This window comes from Lichenostomus cassidix, chromosome 1Aa, assembly GCF_008360975.1.
Source record: "Lichenostomus cassidix isolate B80296 chromosome 1Aa, HeHo_3.0, whole genome shotgun sequence".
NCBI lineage: Eukaryota > Metazoa > Chordata > Aves > Passeriformes > Meliphagidae > Lichenostomus > Lichenostomus cassidix.
This window is the reverse complement of record NC_139480.1, coordinates 55,600,548-55,622,471: the sequence shown is the minus strand read 5'-3', so window position 1 is coordinate 55,622,471 and position 21,924 is coordinate 55,600,548. Positions and strand designations below refer to the sequence as shown.

Genomic DNA, 21,924 nt, shown 5'->3' with positions numbered 1-21,924 from the left:
TTATGTTGTACTTTTCCCCCTCTAGTGAGATCCTGCTCTTCATGCATTATGCATGTGTTGTGCTCTGTGGATTCTGCTCTGTCTTCCCCATTTTCCTGATGCACACCCATCAGGAATTGTCTGGGACTGTAGGGCAGGTAGAGCTGCCACACCCAACCACATCTTGAGCCAAGCCCATTCAAGGAGCAATGTCCAGGGGAGGCAGGCAGCAAATGTTTATCTGATTGCTGTAATCCACCAGGAAAATTAAAAAGTGATTTATGATGATAGGTGCCCTTGTGAGGTACACAATTTTCTTCTCCATTGCACGGTCTGTATCTACAAGTGCCAAGAAAACAATTGCATATAGTCTTTTTTTTTTTTTCTTTTCTTTCTTGTTGCTGTTTTCCTCATATTTTTAATAATAAAAGAGGAGGAAAGCAAGGAAGAACTGAAGGAGACAGCCAAGGAAAAAAAGGTAAAATGTTTTGGGCAATCAAAATATTTGTGCCTGCAATTTAGTGCAGCAACGAGCTGCAGAATTTGGCTAGCTGCTTACCTGCCTGTACAGAGAAATCAGATGATGAGATGTCTAAACTTTATCACTCTATCTACAGTTAATTGTGCTTTAACTGTATTGCTGTCACTAAATTGTGGGCACAAAATTAGAGACTGTCTTCAGTCCTATTCAAAAAAAGTGTTCCCAAACAAAACTTGTGAAAAACATTTTTGTATGAGGATTTTGGTAACAAGGGTACAAAAAAGCATCAGCACATGAATGGAAGAGTGGTGACGTATTTATTTAAATAGTGTTTCTTCTGCAACTTGAATCCATTTCGCTTTTGAAATCAAACTTCTGATGATAAACCTGAACTCTGCTGAGGAACAATTTCACTGGCAGAAGGGGCAGTCAGAAACAAGTCTGAACAGCTGAGAGGTTGAAAAAAAGAGGTCTTTATTGTGCATTTCCCTGGGCAGCAATTAGAGGCTACCCAATACTAAAACTGTGTTTGCTGCAAGGGTTTCTAATAACATGTGGTCAGAGTTTTCCTGGCCATTTGTCCATTGTGCAGGCATTTTTAAGATCTTGTAGAAAGCAATAAAACTCAGTATACAATAGTAATAGTCACGATGATGGTAATAATAATGATAATGTATTGTTTTCAGAAAAGAATGACACTGAGTTGTTGTAGCCACTTGAGCTCTCAGACTGTTGTCACAGGAGGCCATACTTGTACTGAAATGAAATGACCTAATGATAATAATAATAATAATAATAACAATTACAATAATAATGAATTGTGGGGGAAAGAGGGATCATTCAAGGGGTTTATTCGGTGGATTTTAGTCTAAGATTTTATGAGCAGACCCAGTTCTGCAAGAGCCTACACTGATCACACCATGAAGAATGCTTTTTTCCCTGTAGTGCATTAGATTCCAGACAGTTTTATTAATTATGTCCCTCAGCCATACAATTTAAAGAAAGCAAGAGGTAATGACTTTTAGTGCAGACATTTTTTTTATAGTCCTTTAAGTCTATTTTTTCTCTCTTTTTCTAGATAGCATGATTTTAAGTGGATGACTTTGATAAGACTTTCTTGTTTGTTTATAGCATTGCACTGTTCAGCAGCCGAATGGGTTTTGAATTTCTGCCCACTGCATGATATTAAATAACCCCTATTTCTTCCCAGTCGCCCACACACTGAAAGTGCTGTGTTTGTTTTAATTAATGATATTCCACTTGTCAAAGAGATACTGAGTGAAAAATGCATCTTGAAACCTTAGGGTTTTGTTTGAAAGGGTACCCTTAGCATTGTGTCAAAAATGAGATCACAGAACTGGCCATCATCTCTATACCATCCTAAGGGCATTGATTTCCTAATTTGGGCTGTTCTCCCTGCTTCAGTTGAAGAATTTGGGGTTTAGGAACAGGGATAATATTACTGCAATTTATACAGCAAAATGAGTAGTTACTGGTGTTTGAATATATTATGGAAAAATCAGCAAGGGGTAAAGGGGGAGGTTTAGCAGCTGGCCTTAACACAGATGCCTCTGAATAACTTCAAATGACAAAAAATACCACTTTTTTAAGTGTAATGGCGTCAGCCTTGCCCTTGGCACCCATTTCTTGATCTTTTCAGGAAAATGCACTAAAGAAATCTCTTGTGAGTAGGCTCACACCCCAAAAGCTGCATTTCTTCAGTCTACACAGGAGTGAGAACCATGGCTAGAATAAATTTAGGAAATATTTAGAAATCATTCAGAAATTATTTTAGAAAATTATTTAGCATAAATTACCAAAACTGCATTCTCAACCTGAAAACCATCTTGGGCAGTTTTATAGCCGAGCATTTTATGGTCCTGTTTGCATCCTTTGCATGAAAACAATCACAACAATACTTTGGTGTCAGGATGAGCTCAAAAGCACCTCAGAAGCACGGAAAAGATAGAAAGGTGGGGCATTTCTCCCAGGTCACAGAATTTATATGTCAGAAGAGAGGCAGGCTTGCTGCCTGTGATGGTGTGTAACACTAGTGTTTGCTTCCTCTCCATTTCCTTATTCCCTGCTGAATCTGTTGACTTCCAGCATTCATGGAAGTTCTCGAAAAGTCATTTTTGGATGATTCCTTTTCTTCTTTTCCCACCTCTCTAAATCCCACACCAGTTCTGAACCTTCCTACCCATTCCTACTTCTTTTTATAGTCGAAGTCTATGGATCGATAATTTTAAGATTTGCAGAGTCAACCATGAAAAAGCCCTGTGCTCCTGCAGGAAAAGTCCTCTTGATTCTGCACACCTCTCTTGAACATCCTCACAGAAACATCCCCCATTAGCAGAACTGCCCTGTTTGCTCTTCCCTGCTTCCTCTGCAGCAGTGCTTCCTACCAGACCTTCTTTCCAGAGCTCTTTTGATAGCAAGCCATGATGCTGTTGCACAAATACTTTGGATCTGGTAAGATGACAGCATTGAGAATACCAAAGAAGTGACTCTGAAAAGAAGGAGAGCTGGGTTAGTGCAAACATGGCAAAACTCAGCCACTTCAGTCCTTTTAAACAGAGTGTGGAAAATGAGAAGGAAAATAGACATATGTATACGGATGACTTCTGAAAGGCTGCTGTGAACAGTGACAAGGGAAGTATATTGCTTTTTATCCCTGATTCTTTCTGGCATGTACAAATAAACCCAAAGTTCATTACTATTTGAATAACTGAGCCAATCTAGAATAGATCAGCTAACTGTGGAAAACAGCACACACGTGCTGCTCAAGGAATTATCCTACATGCTGTCTTCTAAATCACATCAGGAAACCTCACACCTGTTTTCTTTTCCCTGACAAATGTTTCACTGGATAGCTTGCTGCTGGAGCAATCAGCACTGGTCCAGACCTTGTTGGGAAAAGCATTAGCCAGGCATCTGGAAACTCTGTGCTCCACCAGACACTGCGAGGGAACATCAGGCATTAATGGAAGTTCAGAGATTTTCCACTTTGAAGGAAGTGACTTTGCAGATTAACTCTTGCTACATGACAGTTGCACTTAGGAGCAAGTTGCTGTTAGCCAACAAAAACACAAACAGAGGACAATACAGCATATAAATCAGCAGTTTTGATGGTCACAAGTGTGTGGCAGGTTTCCTTTATAGTCCTGGTTTATTCTTCTAGGAGAGGTACTAACATTTAAACAAGGTGCCCAGGTGCTTGGAAGCTATGCCATGAGAAGCACAGTGTTTGTGTGAATATTAAGTAAGGTGAAAAAATCAGTTTGGCCAAAACTGTGGCCATCATACCTCAAAAGCCCATTTGCTGACTTTAACCTCTCCATGAAACAAGTGGCTCAATCAACCAAACAATGAATCTTTTTTCTCCTGTAAAAATGAAAGAACAAATTATTTTGAGTGTTGCACTTGAGCTTGGATTAGAAAGGGTTCTTTTGAGAGTGCACTTCAGCCTTCCAGTGTAGCTGTTACCTGAATTCCAGTTGCTTGCTCTGAAAGTCCTGGTTTTGCCAGAGAACTCCACTCACTGGGGTGTTGCATAGTCTGGAGCAGCCGTTCCTGTGTGAACTCCTTGGCTTTTGTCTTAAAACAGCCGCCTGTTGGAATGAATTCCAGTTTCTGTTCTTTTTATTTCAGGTAGTCTCTTCAGTTAGGCTGTTTGTTCCAATACCTTTGTGGCAGAATTGCCCTGCAGGTAACTTACATGCTAAGTTGCACAAGTGTGAATACTTGTTAAGCTTCATCCCAAATGCAAAAAAGTCATCTTACTGCTTTTACCTCATCTCTGTGTTTTTCCTACACTAAATCAAATATTACAAACAAATGGTTTGAAGTTCTTTATTTTAGTTACAGAAATGAATGAGTAACCTTGCCTTTTTCCTTTGGAATTGTCCAAGGGTTATTCCTTAATGCAGAAGGTCCTTTTGGCTTCTGTCCTTCGAAGTGCTGCTGGAGGTTTGTCTCTCAAAATTGCATTTGTTCTGTGGCATGAGGTGGAGGAAGGAAGCCTTGGAAAGAAGTTATCAGCATGAACAGATACTGTCTGTGTTATATGGCAATTTAGGCATTTTGCTGCACTTCAGTTAAAAAGACTAAGTGCATGTTCATTTGCAGACTCTATGATGAGATGAATTTGAGATGGATGCTGGCAGTGACACCTGGGTTCTCTTGCAGGGCTGAGCAAAGGTGGAAAGTTTGCAGCCTGAAGAGCTCTGCTTTATTAAAATGAAAAATGCTTATGTATTTCCCTGAGGTGCATTTCAGTTCTCCTGAAAGTTTGTTCCTTGTGTTTTCAATGAGCCAAGTTGCATACTCACCCTTGCCTGTTAGGGATTGTCTCCATATTCCATCAAACTGATCATTTTTCCACACCATCACTCCAAATAAAAGGGTTGTTTTGGGGAGGATGTGTTATGTGTGTGTGGTGGGTGATGGAGGTGTCTCCCTAAATACCCTGTGTCGTTCTCCTTAAAAGATCACCACTATGAGAGCATTTTCCTGCCAGCAGTATCACTGTTTGCAAACAATTGTGAGCACAGTGGGAGCTGCTGAGGGAGCTGAGGTGTTTGGACAGGGTAAATTTTGGTGAGTGCTGGTAGGAATTGTGTAAGCCTCTTACACAGCAAAGGGAAGAATATTATTTAGGGCCCAAATCATCCACTGCAGGAGAGTTTACAGGTAGTGATTAGGAAGAAAAAAACCCACATATCTACTTCGTGCCATCAACCTTCTCCTTTGCTTTGTTTCCTGGACATTCACTAAGCACCCCATAAAAAGGCACCTCAGACTCAGTAGGAGTGGGGTCGTTCCATAACCTGGACAGGCAGAGTTTCCTGCTGTATAGGTTCAGGATGTGCTTATGCCCGTTTAGGGAACTGATACAGAGAAGAGAGAGAGAACAACATTTTCTTTTCTTATTTTAAACGTCACTGAAAGGGAAAATAGCAGATTGTAGTTATATGAGGACATATATTTTTATTTCCCTTAAGATAGATGTGGGGAGGGGGGTGAGGTAGAGAGAAAGAGATGGCCAACACATGTGCTAATTAAAGAATCCAGTCCTTCAGCAGAGTGTGTGCCACCAAGAGCCAAGTGTTTCTGGAGGAAGGGGAACCAGTGCAATTAAACATGTCATTTTTGAAGGACAGATTTATGTTGCTGCATGTGAAATATGCATTGCATTCTTTCCTATACAGTAGAAGAGATGCTCAACTTATAAACAAGTTGCAAGCAAGAAGATATTCATACAACAGTTTGAAGTTAATCAAATCATTCATGTGCATCCACTGTTCTAGGAATGTAAAGTAGGAATTTATTTGAGGCAGCTGAGAATAACTCAAATGAAAATAAAAATTAGCCACACTTAGAAGCCATGTAAGAGTCCATTTCAGCAAAGATGCTCATGCAGTTCCTGAAGGGCATCTTCTGAAAAGTTCAAGACTAAAGTACTGCTCAGAGTTTTGTCAGGTTGTAGAGAAGAGAGTGTTACTTTTAGCAGCTATTCTTACCCACACTGAGCAATTCGTTATCCATCATCAGTGTCACCAAAATAAACAGAATTGCTTCTGAAGAACTGGAATAGGTGCATGAGAAGTATTTGCCCCTCAGTGGAAAGTGTTATATATATGGATGCTGGGAAATGCATTGAGATATTTACCTTGGAGAGAGGAAAACTTATATAAAAGTTGATGCTAATAAATGGGTAATGAGCAGCTGTGGAAATGAAAGTGGTGGAAGTGTATGAAGAGAAAATAGATAAAACTAACAGCAGCTGCTATGTTAGGGGCTTAGGTTTGCTGCAATTATGCATTTGTGTTACTTGAGAAATGTTATAAACCTTCTAGATTAAGCAAGAGTCATGTGCAGGGGGAAACTCTGAACTGTAAAGATTCTGTCCAGATGCATAAAGGACCAAAATAAGGTCATGAATGCTTCCCTGATTCTAGCATTTCCTAAGCCATGAATGTCTAATTTTGCAATCTTAATGTCTCTTTAAACTATTTTCCCTAGTGACCCAAAGCACACGTGACTTTTTACAGAAAATAGAACTGTAGTTGTCAAGTGTTTGCAATCTAAATTTGTGTAAGTCACAGCAGGAGCTAGTAGCAAACAGTAGGGGTAACTGTTAAAAACATACTGCTTAGTGCTTAGGTAGCTGTGGTAACCATAGTATGTTCCTAAAAGTAGGTAGGAGAGCAGAATTTAGGTGGAAATACTACAATTATAACGAAGCTGAGAATCCTGGAAATCTTAACCGTGACGACGTTGAATTCAATGTCTTTGTGTGGTTGGATTTGTTATGGTCAAGTCATAAAGGACATGCACAGATTTGTGAAGATGCTGGCCCAGGCTTCAACAGCTTGAATTGGTTCCAAGTTTGCCAACAAATTTCCTTTGATATGGTAAGCCATTTAGGGGCAGATTTTTCAAAGGCACTGAAACAAATGAAGATACATTGAGGCACTTTTGAAAATCAAAAACCCCTGCAGGCAACTGTGGGTGCCTCTGTTTCCCACTTGGACAGTAGATTTACTGTTAGTTGCTTGTCATGTGCTCATACTGCTTTTTGCATTGTTAAATTCTTTAGGAATGGTTTCTTTTTTTTGGATTTTCCGTGGCAAGTATGAAGATTCCCTGGTTTTGCTTTTGGCTCTAGGTTGCATTTGGTTGGAGTTCCTTATGCTCCTAGAATACATTGCCATTACAGAAGGTGATTTACTGTCCTCAACAGGAATTACAGAGCCCTGACTTTGTTTGGCTGTCTGAACTCTTGTGCATCTGCTTCCTAAAGGGGTGTAATTTCTCGAAAAGTGAATGGCAAGTGGTACTTCTTTCATTGTATCATGGGCTCTTGCTGCTAATAGCTTCTCAGAGATATGAAAGTATGAATTCCTTGACTAGAGAATTCATTGTGTAGAATATTTTGGCTCTCATGACATTTGGACCTTTTATTTGTTATTTTATGTGCATTATGTGCCTTTCCTGTGCATACCATACCCCTGCAGCTTGTCATGCAGTACAAGAATACTCTGGTTAATGTGGCCTTCAAATTAAAAGGAAGATCAGGAAACATCAGAAAAATATGTGTGATTGGTTGACACAGTGGCAACAGTGCAAAAACAGGGCCTTGGAAGATTGTATCATCCAGACTATCATAAAGTAGATAAGAAGTTACAAGGTGAAATTGTAGCTCATTAAATCCATTGGTATTTTGTGAGGATTTAAAGTACAGTTTTCTCCTTTAGGACATTACAGCTGACAAGAGGTAGCCACATAGAGAGGCTGGCCAGTGGAAAATCTTGGCAGCTGCATGAATTCTTAGATTGTTGAACAGGTATTTCTTTTCATGGACGTATGTCCTTTAGCAGAGCAAACTGAAGAGCCCGGAAAATAGCTCTGATTTGCAGTCCATTATATTCAAATTAGAAATGCAGTATCAAGAAGTTACAATCCAGAAAACACTGGAAAGTATGTAAGCTATAGGAAAAAAAAAAGACATTTGAGAGATTTAACTGATGTAGTAATACCTTGAAAAGGAAAAAAAAAAAAAAAGGAAAACACCTTTGATGTAAAACTCAGAAGGAGGGCCTGTATTCGATGCTACTTGAAACAGTTGTATCCTAGCAATTCCAGCTAATAATAATAAACATAACAAGAGTTAAGATGTAGTAGTTAAATGAGCCATAAAAATGAAGAGTCCGTAATTCGTACGATATTGTGTCAGGTAATCGGATTAAAATAAACTAATGTTTGCATTTATTTGTGTTTAGGAGAAAATGAAGTGTAGCTGTTTGAGTGCTGCTACATACATTCCATCCTGGAATGAAAATCACATTGTTTTGACTGCGTTATTTCTGTATCCATGCAAACCATCCTCATCACCCTATAGTTTTTACCTCCTTAATGCAGCCGGGGTTGTGTCATTTGAAATTAGTGGCTATAAGGCCCCTTGGAGAGTTAAAGAGGAGCAGCAATTTGGAAAAAAAAATGAAATGCAGCAGTCTGAGTTAGGAAGAAAGGGCATTTTCCTGGTAAATGTTTTCCTAAATGGGAATTTTTCAGTGTGGTGTTTTGCTCGTGTGTTTGGCAGTCACTTGGAATCAAGTGCAGACTTGTGCTACATTGTGGGCTTGGCAATGACAATTTGTGTGTGTGTGGTGCTTTAGTTATATTAGCCCTGGAGGCAGAGTTAACACTTGCAGTGGGACAAGAGTATTTGCAGTCATCAGAGAACTTTGCAGTCAGCTTCAATAACATCACTCCATTTTTTTCACTTTTTTTTTAACATTTTTTTTGGCAGCAAAGCACTTAGTAGAACCATCTGTCTTTCTATTAGTGTTTTTGAGTCCTGTTTTGAAGCTTCTTTGCTTGGCAAAGTCACTTTCATCCTTGGAAACCATTTAAAAAAAAAAGTTCTGTGGCTTTTTGCCGAAGAAGAGTACTATGCAAAAATTCCACACGGCTGTTCATTTTTGTTCTAAAAGAATACAGTTACTTTGTCTTTGTCTTAAAAAAAACCCCAAAAAACAACAAAACAACAAAACAAAAAAACAAACAAAAAAACCAAAAAAGAAAATCCAAACCACAAAACCTCAAACAAACCAAACAAAAAATAAACACCTGAAGAAAAAGCAGGTATTGGACAGCTCTAGGGTAACTGAGTGGGGATAGAAAACAAATCCCATTTTATGTATTTTCTTCTCCAGTAATTCAGCTGAAAGTATGTATGTCGTCTAGTTAAAAGGATCAGAATAAAAAGGAAAATATTGAAGTAACAAAAAATGGATCAAGCTAGTTCAGTTAGAGGAGCTACATCTACTCTATCTTCATTCCCAGTCTTAATCTTCCACTGCAAGAATTTCTGTCAACAGCACACTCAAACTCCATCCTTGAAAATTGTTTCAGACTGTAAAGATGCACTCAGCACACACAGGGGTGTTGACAGGTCCTGGAATAAATTAAAAGGTTACCATCCCAAATTTCATATCACTGTTATGCCTGGTAATGGTGTTGGGTGAACCAAGATGTGCCCTGGATTGTCAGGAGATTAAATGGAAATAAAATTAGGTGCAAATGGTGTCTGAACTGTGGCAGCCAAGGACTGGTGCAGGTTCTCTTTTGCCAGTTCTGCTGTCCAGGCACTAATGAGGGCAGGAACACCTTCTTGCACCCCTGGTCACAGAAGGTTGTCCCTTGACACCCCAATTTCCAGAGTTTCTTAAGGCTACAGACCACAAACTAAACTGTGGTTTTCGAAAACTTACCTACTTTGGATGCCTAAGCTTTACAGTGCTGTTAAAAATCTAGATGAGCTCTCTTAAAAACTGAGCCAGTCTCTCTTTACTGACTGATCTGGTCAATACAGTGGGGGTTTTAAATTAAAACTAGTCATTTAGCATTTTAATCCAGTAAACTTTGTGTTTCTCATCTGTGGGAAATACAGAGCCAACCTCCATTTCTAGCAATTAAAACCTCTTAATGGAACTGGGTAAAAGCAACAGCATTAGACGTTGTGCCATGGCCCACTTCCAGCTTTGATGACTCATTTCTGCATGTCTTAAGTCCCCTGCAGTATCCACTTACAATATAATATTTTCCACTTCCTGACTTGCATGGTTGTGTACATTGCCATGCAAAGTTGAGCACCTAGCGCTTCAGACATAGCTGTGTTTTACTTGTAAATAAAAGCAGCTCAGCCTTTTTTCTGACCATCCCAGAGACTTTATCTTTTCACATGTACAAATAAGGGCATGTGTATGAGCAGAAAAACAGTACTGGCTGTACTGTGTGCTACTTAGGCACTTATTTTTCCTTCTGAGGGGGTGTCTTTGTGTTTGGGCTCAGTCAGGGTGAAAGCTACTGTCTGAGACAGATACTGCTACACAGTTCAATAAAAGAGAAGAAAATACCACCCTACAGTCAGAGATAAGTGAGTCATCATAAGCTGTGGGGGGAATAATTAAGTGGGATATAGATATGCCTTAGTGGAATATTTCAGTTGATTTCAGATTAATGTAATTCATGTGAAGTGTTTGGTAATGAAGGTGAAGCTGAACAGTTGATGCTGCTGGAACACCCCAGTAGGAAGAGGTGTATTCAATCCAGTCCTCTCAGACCAGAAGTGAAAGAAAAAAAGCATATTAGCAGGCATTGTCCCCCGAAAAAATTCCATGTTTGATTTTGCCTCTCCTGTTCAGCAGGTCCAGGGTCAGCTGCCTCCATTAATGATTCCCGTATTCCCTCCAGACCAGCGAACCCTAGCAGCAGCTGCACAGCAAGGATTCCTTCTTCCTCCTGGTTTCAGCTACAAGGCGGGATGCAGTAAGTCCTGTAGATTTTTTTAGCTGGAAGTGGGTACAGGGCACAGTTTCATGCCAATCTGTATAAAAGTAACACCTCACCAACAGACAAAGCCGTTAGCTTGCAGAGATGAGTGTAAAACAGAGGATTAGCTGTTGCAGCATGAGGAAAGGTTGTCAGAGATGAAGAACGTGTTTCAACACAGCAGCCAAACATCAGGTAGATTTGTGCACCTTCTCTCTGACAGGTCTTTCTGACAAGTGAACATGCTCATGACCACAAACTTGCATCCGAAGAGAAGCTATTTGAAACTTCCCAGTAAATTTCAACACTGTTGTAAGAAAACATGTTTTTTCCTGAAGCAGACTGCTTGCTATTTGTGAACTGAGGGCCTATTCTAGTCTCTTTCTTCTCACAGAACTCACATTAATCTCAACGGAGGTTCTGCACAGAGATCAAAGATAGCATATGCCTTTCAGTTTGATGGACTAACACAAACTCTGAGGATATTTGTGAGAGCCTAACACTAAAAAATACAGCATCTACTTCTTTAGTCTTTGAAAGATTTCTATTGTTCTCTACACTCCTGAGATTTTTTTAAATTTTATTTAAGCTTTCTATAGGATTTCATGTTCCTGTCAATGGAATGAGAATAAGTACAAGTTAAGGAATAATGAAGGAACTTTATTTCCATGAATAAACTTAGATACAGCATGAATTTCATAGACTTGTTTTCATGCACTTGTGCCTGTATAACTCTTCTGCCATCAGTTTCCTACGGAGTTATCCAGGACTTGCTTGTTCTACCCTTCTCTGTCTCCAGTATGGGTGTTTAATTTTATTATGTCCATGTCACTGTATCCATCTGTATCATTGACCAACTCATTCATTCATCAGTTGATTTGAGTTACTCAGCATTTGCCACTGCTGCATTTTTGTGAACATAGAACATTAAAAGATTTCTTTTGTTAAGCTGGCTTAGCCCACAATTTCAGATTTCTTTCAGCTTCTGAACATCATAGACACAGTACTTGAGCACTAAATTGAGTTTCTTTGGCCACTAACACCTTTTCCTGATATTTTACACACTGGGACCACTACTGAAAAGTACTGTTCCAAACACTTCACATCCCTCAGCAGCTGCAGTGCCAAAACATAGGCTCATTCAGTTCTTCCAGTGATTTCACAGTCGGTCTCTCTCGACTGGGAGAAGTAGTGATTCACATTACAGAATGTGTAGCTGTAAGACACACTGAATATGAATGCTACCATAACTGCAGGTCTGGAAAAGGTCAGGAAAGCACTGTTAGACATATCTGGCAGATTAAATTAGTTCCATGTTAATGAAGTCCAGTTTGGCTAGAAGGGGCTGAGGTGGTTTTTCCCTTCTTTTTTACTACATGCTCATTAACTCTGTGAAAGTTCTATAGTTCCTCACATCTATGAAGTAGATATGACATTACATGTTTGTGTAACCTTGAAAATTAAAAGGAAAAAAGAGCAAAGTTTCTGCTGCTCCTGGCAGCAAGACTTGGAATGAGGAGTGTGCCAAGGTCTAGGACTGAGCAGAAGCCAGTGGAAAAAGACAGCTCTGTGTTTGGTGATTGCCTGGCACGTTTGGCTGAATTCAACTGAGAAGCTGAGGAGAAGTGATAAGTAGTCCAAAGGGTTTCTTCCTTTCACTCACCGTCTAGGTGCAAACAAAAAATATGCATGTTTAGCTACACCTAGAAAGCTTGTAGCAGTGAAAAGCCTAGCTGCCTTCAAGCCATAACATGTTCACATCAAGTAATGTTTTTGACAAACCATTAAATTATATTTCTCCCACTTTTCTGCTAGCCCTGCCATGTATCAGTCCACTTGGCAAAGATGTAGCAGACCAGAGAGCTTTGGATAAAATTTTGTAGAGCACCTGAGTGATTTAGGAGGCTAAGCCTTCATCTGTAGAGGGGCAAAGGCACTGGGATCTAAGTCTCAGGGATATTTAGCAAACACATGCACTGTAAACTTCAGTACAGTCACCTGTGCTGCCTTGCACTGAGCTGAAGTGGGTACCAGCACTGTACTGCAACAGAGAATGGACAGCAGGTTCATTTGCTCAGCTTCTGAATGTGTTAAATGCCTCATTTTCACTGAGTTTGCTCTGGGGTGCAAGGCCTTCCTAGGAACTTCTGAAGACCCCACTAGCATCATCTGTAGATTACTGCCATTCTGTGTTTTAAATTCAGTTTATGTGCGTGATGAAAATGGAATCTCACTTCTGCATCTTCCCAGTCCTTTTGGAAAACTCTGCCATTCTTTCTGGACTGGTACGTTTTTCAGAATTGTTTTCTGTGGCTGATGGATAGAAATTCTCTAGTGATGGTTCTGTTATTTATCAGCATTAACTACCTGCACATAGGAATAATAAAAAACTCCATGGAACAATTGAGTTTCAGTCACAAATAACAAAAAACCATGGAGGTTTTCATATAGTGTTCCTCAAATAAAAGGGAGATTTGAAAATTTGGGAGAGAAAGAAGAGAGAGCTGTAGCAACAACGAATATTTTCATAACCAGCTAATGATGCAATTCCTTGATTTTGAATATCTGTTGGAGATACCTTCAAAGGGACATGTGTACTCTTCTGCACCCTGCCCCTGTGAGAAGTCAGATCTTCAAAAGGAGACATGTGGGCCAAGCTTCTTGATAAAGCATTCCCAAAGGTGCTCCTGTCCAGGCTGGGACAGCAAGGACTCTCTGTTAAAATTGCTGAGACTGAGGTGGCTCTATTTGATGGAAAGATGTTGCAAAGGGGTTAAAGCAGCAGCCTGGTCACAGGGGTGACCCTTGGCATGGGCTGTGGTTGGAGGTTGGGGGGTCTTCAGCCAGCACAGCTGTAGCTGGGAGAGAATGTGTGATCAAGGCTCAAGGGCAGTGCCAGAGGAGAAATGATGAATAGTTACAGTGCTGGTTTACTTTCATTCAGCTTAGATAATAACAGCTAATGAACTTATTCAGTGCTTCCTGATTGCCCTGTCCCTCCCAACAGAGGGTCAAAATGTAAGTCTCCCCATGGTGTCAGAGTGTGTATGGGCAGGGTTCCTCAGGCAGGGCTTCCCAAAGGACTCATGACTTCCCAGACTGACACTGGAAAGGAGAGCACTGCTTTCTCTGCACGTGCTCTGTTTTCTGAGCATTTGACTGGAGATACACAACAATAGTCCTAACAGTTAATAGCAGGGGTCCATCCCAACTCCTTTCATGGCAGATACCTCAGGAAGACAAGAAGAACAGGGCAGAAGTGTAAACTTTATTGCCCTATCCTTTGCCAGGTTCCAGTGACTGAGGGCTCAGGGACCTTCCAACCCAGTGGTGGCATTGTTATGTGATACGTTATTGAAAACAAAGGGTTTTCCTCTGCTTGGTTCCACACTGATTGAAAACATTCTAGAGAAATGAAATGCTCAAAAAAATACAACAATATCAGTCTCTGTTATGTGCAGAGCAAGTGATTCAATTATGCTCTTCCAAATATTTTTCAAAATTGGGTAAATAAAGGGAGGAGAGGGGTAAATATTTTCTCCATGGTTACATGGCAGGTCATGGTCTTTGGCTTCCAATTTGATGTACTACATTTCCTTTTCTTTCTTTTTCTCCATAGCAGATCATGCTTGGGAGTGGCTTGGTTTTTCATTTTGTTTTGTTTTTTTTAAACAGATGGTTTGCATTACATAAGGGACAATTTACACAAGTTGACACTTCCCCTTTTTTCTCTATGGCATATTGTGTGGTGGTAAAGTTGGCAGAGATAAAGGGAGGATCTTCTATTAAGATTACATTTCTGTTTGAGAAAAAGATTCATAATCTATGGTTCCAGTTGATTTTTAACCTCCATACCTAGATAGAATTGCAAGCATAAAATATGTAATATTATTACTTACAATAGCCAAAGTATTTTTTCTTATGAGAAAAATAAGTTGGCAGTTTGTGATGGGCTATATTGTCCCCAATTATCAAGGAAAATACTGGTTACTTACTTATTTGCCGTATACTTAGTTGTTCACTCAATGTGTGCTATTTGAAATTTAAATATTTTGATTTTTATGCAAACCTCTTTCTATGTATTTTATTATACACATATTATGTAATTTTTTGATAGATGTGCAATGCAAATTTTTTTATAAAGGGCTGATGTTTCAAAGTGAGTTGTTAACTAAGTGATTACCAGCGTGAGAAAACGTTCGGAGCTGACCCCTGTATCCCAACTATTTAAACTGGTTTTAGCAGCAGGCAAGCACCTTTCCTTCCAGCTGATGCTGAAATCAAACAGAACCTGATTGCTACATTTCCCAGAGCTTCTCCCACATTTGGGCTCCACAGATTGGCTCAGGTCACTTAGCCCTTCTTTTCTTCTCAGCCAGCATTCTGTAACCCTGTCACTTGTTACTCCTGCTGTTGCTAGCTCAGCTCTGCTCGTGGTGCTCACCAGATAATAGACACAGCTCCAGGATTTTAGCAATGGCAAGGGAAATGTCAGCTCTGCTGAGGTCTGAGGAGCTGTTGCTGTTGACTTCACTGAAGTCAGATTTCACACCAGATGATGCAGATCTGCTAGGGCCACTCTTAGAAATAATTAGAATTTATTTAGAGCTAATTAATATTTGAGAAGTGCTTTGAAAGCATAAAAATGGTGCAAGTGATAGCAGAGAAGAAGTTTTGTATTGTGCCCTTTAAAAGCTGCATGGTTCCTCCTCTGAGCAGGCTGCTCATCAGTCGTAGGTAGTGTGATCCTTTTATTAATGCACATATGTATGGATTTGTATGGGGAATATTAAGGCATGGCTGTATCTCCTACATAAGAGACACTAAAGGGAATGAAATGAAGATTTGGGAAAGCATGAGGGACTGCTTCTGGAGACTGACATGCAAAAAAGGCAGAAGGAGCTAGGATGAGAACAGTTCTCAGGGTCTTCTTCAACAAATCTAAGTATCAGGATGGACCAGGGCAGAATGGGATTTCTGGGATTTTGCATTTGCAGCACTGTTTGCCAGTAGTTTTCCACTCAGATACACAGAGTAGCCCAAACTTTGATGGGTCTTCCCCAGTTAGTAATGCTAAGTAGCATTAATTTAGGAAACTGCACTCCAGCACTTCTTAAAGCATTTGATCATCATGTTAAGAAGGAAGGGAAAGGTTGACTTGCACCTAAAGCAGTATGGTGTGTTCTGTCAGTCCTGGGCTTTTCAGGGGGATTGAAGCTGTTGAGTTCCATGTAGTTTCTTCTGTAGAAGATGAAGAACAACACACCTTTGTTTTCTAAAATGAGGCGTGCAAGAAATTGAATAATGTGGAGATTTTTGGGATTTGTTTTCTTTTCTCAGGAAACAATAGTTGCCAAGTCTGTATTTCCAGAAATGGGGTTTACCCCAAGTGCATTCTCCAGGTTATTCACAAATTCTCAGGAAAGCTTCTAGATAGCCTTTTATTTGCTGAAACCTGTGTTATTTTTATGGAAATATGCCAAATTTGGGAAACAAGAATTGTTTTTCTTTGCCCATTCCTCCAGTCCCCTGTGGATAATTTGTTGTAACAAATCATATTGTGTTTGTAGTCAGATGTCATCAACACGAGGTTTTTTGAAAGCACTTTAATCACTATTTCAACCATATCCAATTAGGGGGGAAAAATCTGAATATACAATAGGTACATTGTATGTGTCTTACATATCAGCTTGTTGCTGCTGGAAGTGTTCTGAATAAAATAATGCACAGAAAGTTATTGATTAAATATCTAATTGCCTCTTAAAATTGGAGAAAATGTGCGAGATGAACAAGTCAAGCCTAATAAAATTGAAATATGCTGAATTTACTCTTCGTCTATATTCTAAACAATAATTCTGATGTCTGATAAAAATGAAGCTCTCAGTTAATTGGTTCCTCACATAATACAATAAAATTAATGTTTAGGAGTTAAATACCATAAACTTCCTCAGGGAAATTTGCTGATGTGTCTCTGTTTTTCAGTCAGTCACATGTTTCATTGTTTAATGGAGTATCATGTGGATTGTCTTACAGTTTTACTTGTGCTCAGTGTCCATGTTTCTTTCTTCTAAAAAGACTTGAGTGCTAATTTCTGATTTAACTGTGTCAGATGTGTCAGCTGATGTGCAGGTCACTGACAATCACCAAATCACAAGAAAAAAAGTATTGACATTGCTATGCTTTTATCAGAATGACAAAAATAGGAGCCATGTGTTGTGAGGACCACATACTGTAGCTTCTTTATAAAGATGCTAGTCATCTTCCAGGGCTGCTGTTTATGCCTTGGAAAAGAATGAGCATATGACTAAACCCTCATGTTCCCCCCAGGATAAGGGAAGAGTAATAGCATTGTGGATAGAAACAGCAAGAAGGAGGAATTTTTGGTAACAACTTTGCCTCTCAGCATCCATGAGAATGTGTCAGTTCTGTAGGGTTGCAAATGCAAGGGAAGGAAATAAGGCCACAGAGTATAACAACACAACTAAAGGCTGTTTCTAAGTGAAAGAATCCCATAGCCCCCAATCTCTGTGTGGCTTCTCCCAATAATTCTAACAAAAGCAAAGCAGAAAGGCAAAAAAATAGGGTCCTGTAAAAACAGGCTGATAGTTTCAGCTCAGTTTCTAGGCCATGAAAGATGCCTGGTGTTGCTACACTGTCACCCATAGTTGGGCAACAAAATAAAGTCCTGGTTTTAAAATTCAAGAGCATGTACAAACCTTCGTGGAAATACTTTGGCTTTCCTTGGAAGCTGGAGTTTTTGAATAACTGTAATTTACTCAACAGGTATAGAAAAAAAAAGTGTGTCCTAGAAATCATAGGATTATTCTTTATTCTGGTTGGAAGGGATCTCAGAAAGGCTTGTATTCCAACCTCTTCCTTCGTGCAGGGTCATTGAGGAGATGGGATTGGGTACTCAGGGCTTGATTCAGCTAGGGCTTCAAAGCTCCAAGGACAGAGAGTGCATAACCCTGTCTGGGGCTATGAAACAGCTTGTTTCAACATCTGGCTGTCGTGGGGAAAATCTGATCCTCTCTTGGTTCACGTTATGTCCACTGGCTCTTGTCCTCCAAGCGAGCCCTGCCGGGAGAAACCTGGCCAGTCTTGTTGATCACTTTGCAGGGATTGGAAGGCTGCTTTTAGATCATCCAAACCCAGCCTTCTCTAGGCTGAATTGTTTCTCTAAAACACAAAACAGACTTATCTCTCAGCCAGTACTGTCCACAGCTATCCTCAAAGAAAATCAGGGAACCAGTTTGGATTTCATTTTGGAAGCCACTGGTGGTATCATCTTCGTAGTCTTTTTCTTATTAATTTAAATCCATAATCTCTTGAGGCAGAAGTCAGGGAACACTGCTCATGTCTTTCACAGCCTCCCATTACTTTTACTGCATGCCCACCATCACACCAAGAAAATGAGAGGAAAATGAGGTTGAGAAAGAATGAGTGGGGAGAAGAGATGCAGTGCCTTGTCTGTCAGTGGGCCATCAGCTGTAATTATTCATTATAAATACACTTAAGTGATAAATCGAGTGTAAAATTATTGTGTCTTTTTCTAGAATTTGTCAAAAGTGGAGGGAAGAGAATGTAAAATTCCTCTTCATTCAACAGAATATACTATAAGAAAATGTTTATTTTGGTTTTTTTCATGGAATTTAGTTTAGCATACTGGTCTTGGAAATTATAATTTGAGAGTTTGGTATTGTTTCCTACTCTTTACATTCTTTACACTGTTTTCTTTATTCTTCTTCTTCCATGACCTCCAACTTTTTTTGTCATTTGCTGTCCCTGAAAGACATGTAGGAGAAAAACAATGAGTTTTAAAAAATCACGGGAAATAAACGCCCTACTTTTCTATTCTAGTATCCTTATTTTTTTAAGAGAAGAAAATTTCAGGAAAAAAATATCAGTATTTTATTGTTTCATATAATCAGGTTCAACTTAATCCTGTCAAAACATTATAATTTAACATTAGCATGTAACTTGATTTATACAGCAAGTAAGACAATTGTGGCTGCTCTGAAGAGCTTGCAGCCTGTCAGGAGACAAGACAAGACACTAGGGGGGATTACACCATGAGCGAGAATAAATGAGATGAGTGACAGAAAAAGGAATACAAAACACATCTCAGGAGTTTTGGTGAATGGTGCAACAGACATCATGTTAGCTCTTATGCTTTATTTTCACTTTTTAAAAAAATAGTCTTAATGTTTTTTAACTTATTAAAGTCCTTTGATAAAATTTCGCAAAACATATAAATGGTTTAAGAGCCACTGTTGTATTTCCACAACTACAGAATGGTTTCATACCCATGAGTTTGGTAAGCAGTCGGTTGAAAATCAAGTTCCTAAACACAGGGCTGTTATTTTGTGTGTTGGGACAGGATGTCCACTTGGCTCTGTACCACAACTTCACTTTCGCAGAAAAGTGTTTTCAGTGGAGGATCATAGGAGAGTTCATAGAAAGAGTGGTTTGAAAGTGAATGTACTTCATGAAAAATCCTCTTGTAAGCAAGATCTTGGAAGATTATTTTGGGCAAGGATGAAGGTGTGATTTGAAATTGAAAGAAGTTACAGTGCATAAATTATCAGGAAAGAGGTTCTGGGTATGTTTGTGGAAGACAGACCAGAAGAAGGGTAGGGAAATGGAGTATTGGCACAGAATGGAGGGGTCAGCCTTGTGTTTTTCCCTGATCCACTGGCATTGCCCACAGTGGGCACCAACATCTCTAATATTCCCCATCAGCTCCCCCAGGCTGACATTCCTCCTTCCCTTCTTTAGCTGCTACCTCACCAGTGCATAAATTCTCTGCTCTCTTTGTGTAGCCAGTCTTGAATAATTCTGTTCTTCAAAGTGATGTCACTGACTAGCTGGGAAATAATTATATATAGGCAATAATACATCAGCTAATGAAATAATTTTTACCTTGTTGTCACCATAAAAATCCCAGCCTTTGATCTGCTCCAGATTTTACCATATGGCCTACTAAAGAAAAAAAACAACAATAAAACTTCTCTCTGATGCCTTTTTTATAAGTAAAGTCCACACATAACAAGAGGCAGTTTGGAACATGAAAGGACTACATGAAATATTTCTTTTGGTAGCTGAAAGATGCTCCTGCCTGCATGCATTAGATTAATAGTGAATTTTGTAAATGGAAATGTAATACAGTTGTTAGAGGTTTTGTTGGTGTTTTCAGTGGTACAGACTTGTGAATGGCTTGGGAAATATTTATTTCTAAGAGTTGTATATCTCATCTCACATTCCTGAAATTTCCTAGAGCTTGGGAAAAAACGTAGCTACTTCTTACATCTAAAAATAAGATATTTACTGAAGATGTAATGCAATAATTAAGACATGCATTTCCCAGATTTCAGGGAAAAACTGCTTAGTCAAAAACTTCACTCTGATGGGGGAATAAATGTAAGGACAGTAGAAAGATGTAGTATGTTCTAGAGTAACAGCAAAAAATGTGTATTTATCAGACAGGACCTGGGATGTTTGTTGGTGTTTTGAGGGCTGGTGGATGTTCCTGCACTGTGTGATGTCAGTGTGGGAGTGCTTGGCATCCTCATGCATGGGGACCCAAAACCTTCCCTGTCTCTGAAGTGCCTGAAAAGTTGTCTGTGAGTTTCAATCTTTGCTCTTCCACTGGGCTATTGCTGGGAGTAGAGAGATTTCTGAATTAACATGATGGAATGAGGTTTATACATGTGTGTGGAGAGAAATGTGGGTGAGTGCATGGAAGCTGATCTTTTAATGTGTATGTTTTAATACAAATAATTCAAAACTAGAAATTTTAATGGGCTGTGAGAATCAGCATCCTGGTGAGAAACTTTTCCCTCATTCTTTCTTGGCTTTTTTTTTTTTTTTTTTTTTTTTGCAATTGAGAAATTAAACTTTTTATCTTCTTTGACGGCCATCATTTTTTGATCAGAATGTCTTCTTCTAGAGAGACTTTTGGAATGATGCTGAGATCAGTCTTATCAGTCTTTGGGCTAATGGTGGTCTGGAAGCAGCTAAACACCATTGACTCTGACTCTCTGACCACCATTTATTTTTTCTCTGTGTCTTCACATGTTTAAGGCTCCCTCCTTAGGTCACAAGATAGCTCTCTAGAAAATGTCAAGTCAGAGGAATTTTTGATTCAGTCCACGGTACGAAAAGAAAGGTGGGTGCCTCAGAAAGCCAAATGAAATTGGAAAATGTAAAACAACAGCATTCTCTGGGGAAAAAAAAACCGAAAACCCTAGCAAGTCAGGAAATCTGTTGCCCATCGACAAATAAATAAATAGAAGTGCTGTGGTCTGGTGCTGGTGCAAAAACCCCTGTGAATGGGGATGCCTGGGTGGAAATTTTGGTTTGCATTGCTTGGCTGGTCAGCCTTGAAAGACTGTGGGGCTTCAGTCAGCAAAGCATTACTTAAGATGTTCTTAAATATAAACATGCACAGTTGTTTAAGTTAAATACCTGTTAAGATGCCTTGCCAGCCCACTTTCTGCTGGCCCTCCATTGCTAGAAGTTGTGGTATTTACTTCTTAACAGGAGGGGATCAAAATCCTTGAATGAAAAGGTCTAAAGAAGGTTTCATTAAAAAAGAGGAAAATAAACATTAGCCACTTTCCTGAATGTGTGTACACCAACACGGCTTATTTCTAACATTTAAAAAACATTGGATAAAATTATTTCCCTTTGTTTTCTGTTTCCTGTAACTAAGGCTTGATAACATTTTACACTTTAATTCAATAATAGCTATTAATGATTGTATAGAACACCCTACATTACCTCCTTAATTGTCTTTTTTATTTTTTTTCCCAGTTCATTCAAAAAAGCACAATAAAGGGGAAAACTTCTAATCTACCTCTCTAATGAAATGTACAAGAACATTTAGGTTGATTTTCCTGGTAGAGTGTTCTGCCTTTTCCACAGTCTTATTTCCAGTGGCTGTTTTTGTGCTACAGAAATCAGGCATGCCACCAGAACACAGGGACATGCAGAAATGCTCTGGTGAGCCTTATTTCAGTGGCAAGTGTTAAAATATTTTATCACTTGGAGGAGCAATATAATGTGTGTGTAATATTTTTTATTATTTTTGCCAGTTTTCTTAATAGTTTTGTGGATGGGGTAGT

General features: G+C 39.3%; 1 protein-coding gene across 11 annotated transcripts in view; it reads left to right on the top strand.

Annotated features, from left to right (window-relative positions):
* The window catches only part of SOX5 (SRY-box transcription factor 5), a 283,017-nt gene that overhangs the window by 174,486 nt on the left and 86,607 nt on the right, over positions 1 to 21,924 (top strand). For 7 of the 11 annotated variants that reach the window (XM_085049153.1, XM_085049152.1, XM_085049157.1 and 4 more), the window contains one exon: positions 10,672 to 10,795. In XM_085049153.1, the coding sequence (XP_084905279.1) occupies positions 10,672 to 10,795 (124 nt within the window). The remainder of the gene's footprint in view (positions 1 to 10,671; positions 10,796 to 21,924) is intronic. The other 4 variants (XM_085049155.1, XM_085049154.1, XM_085049151.1 and 1 more) reach the window with 1 other exon arrangement.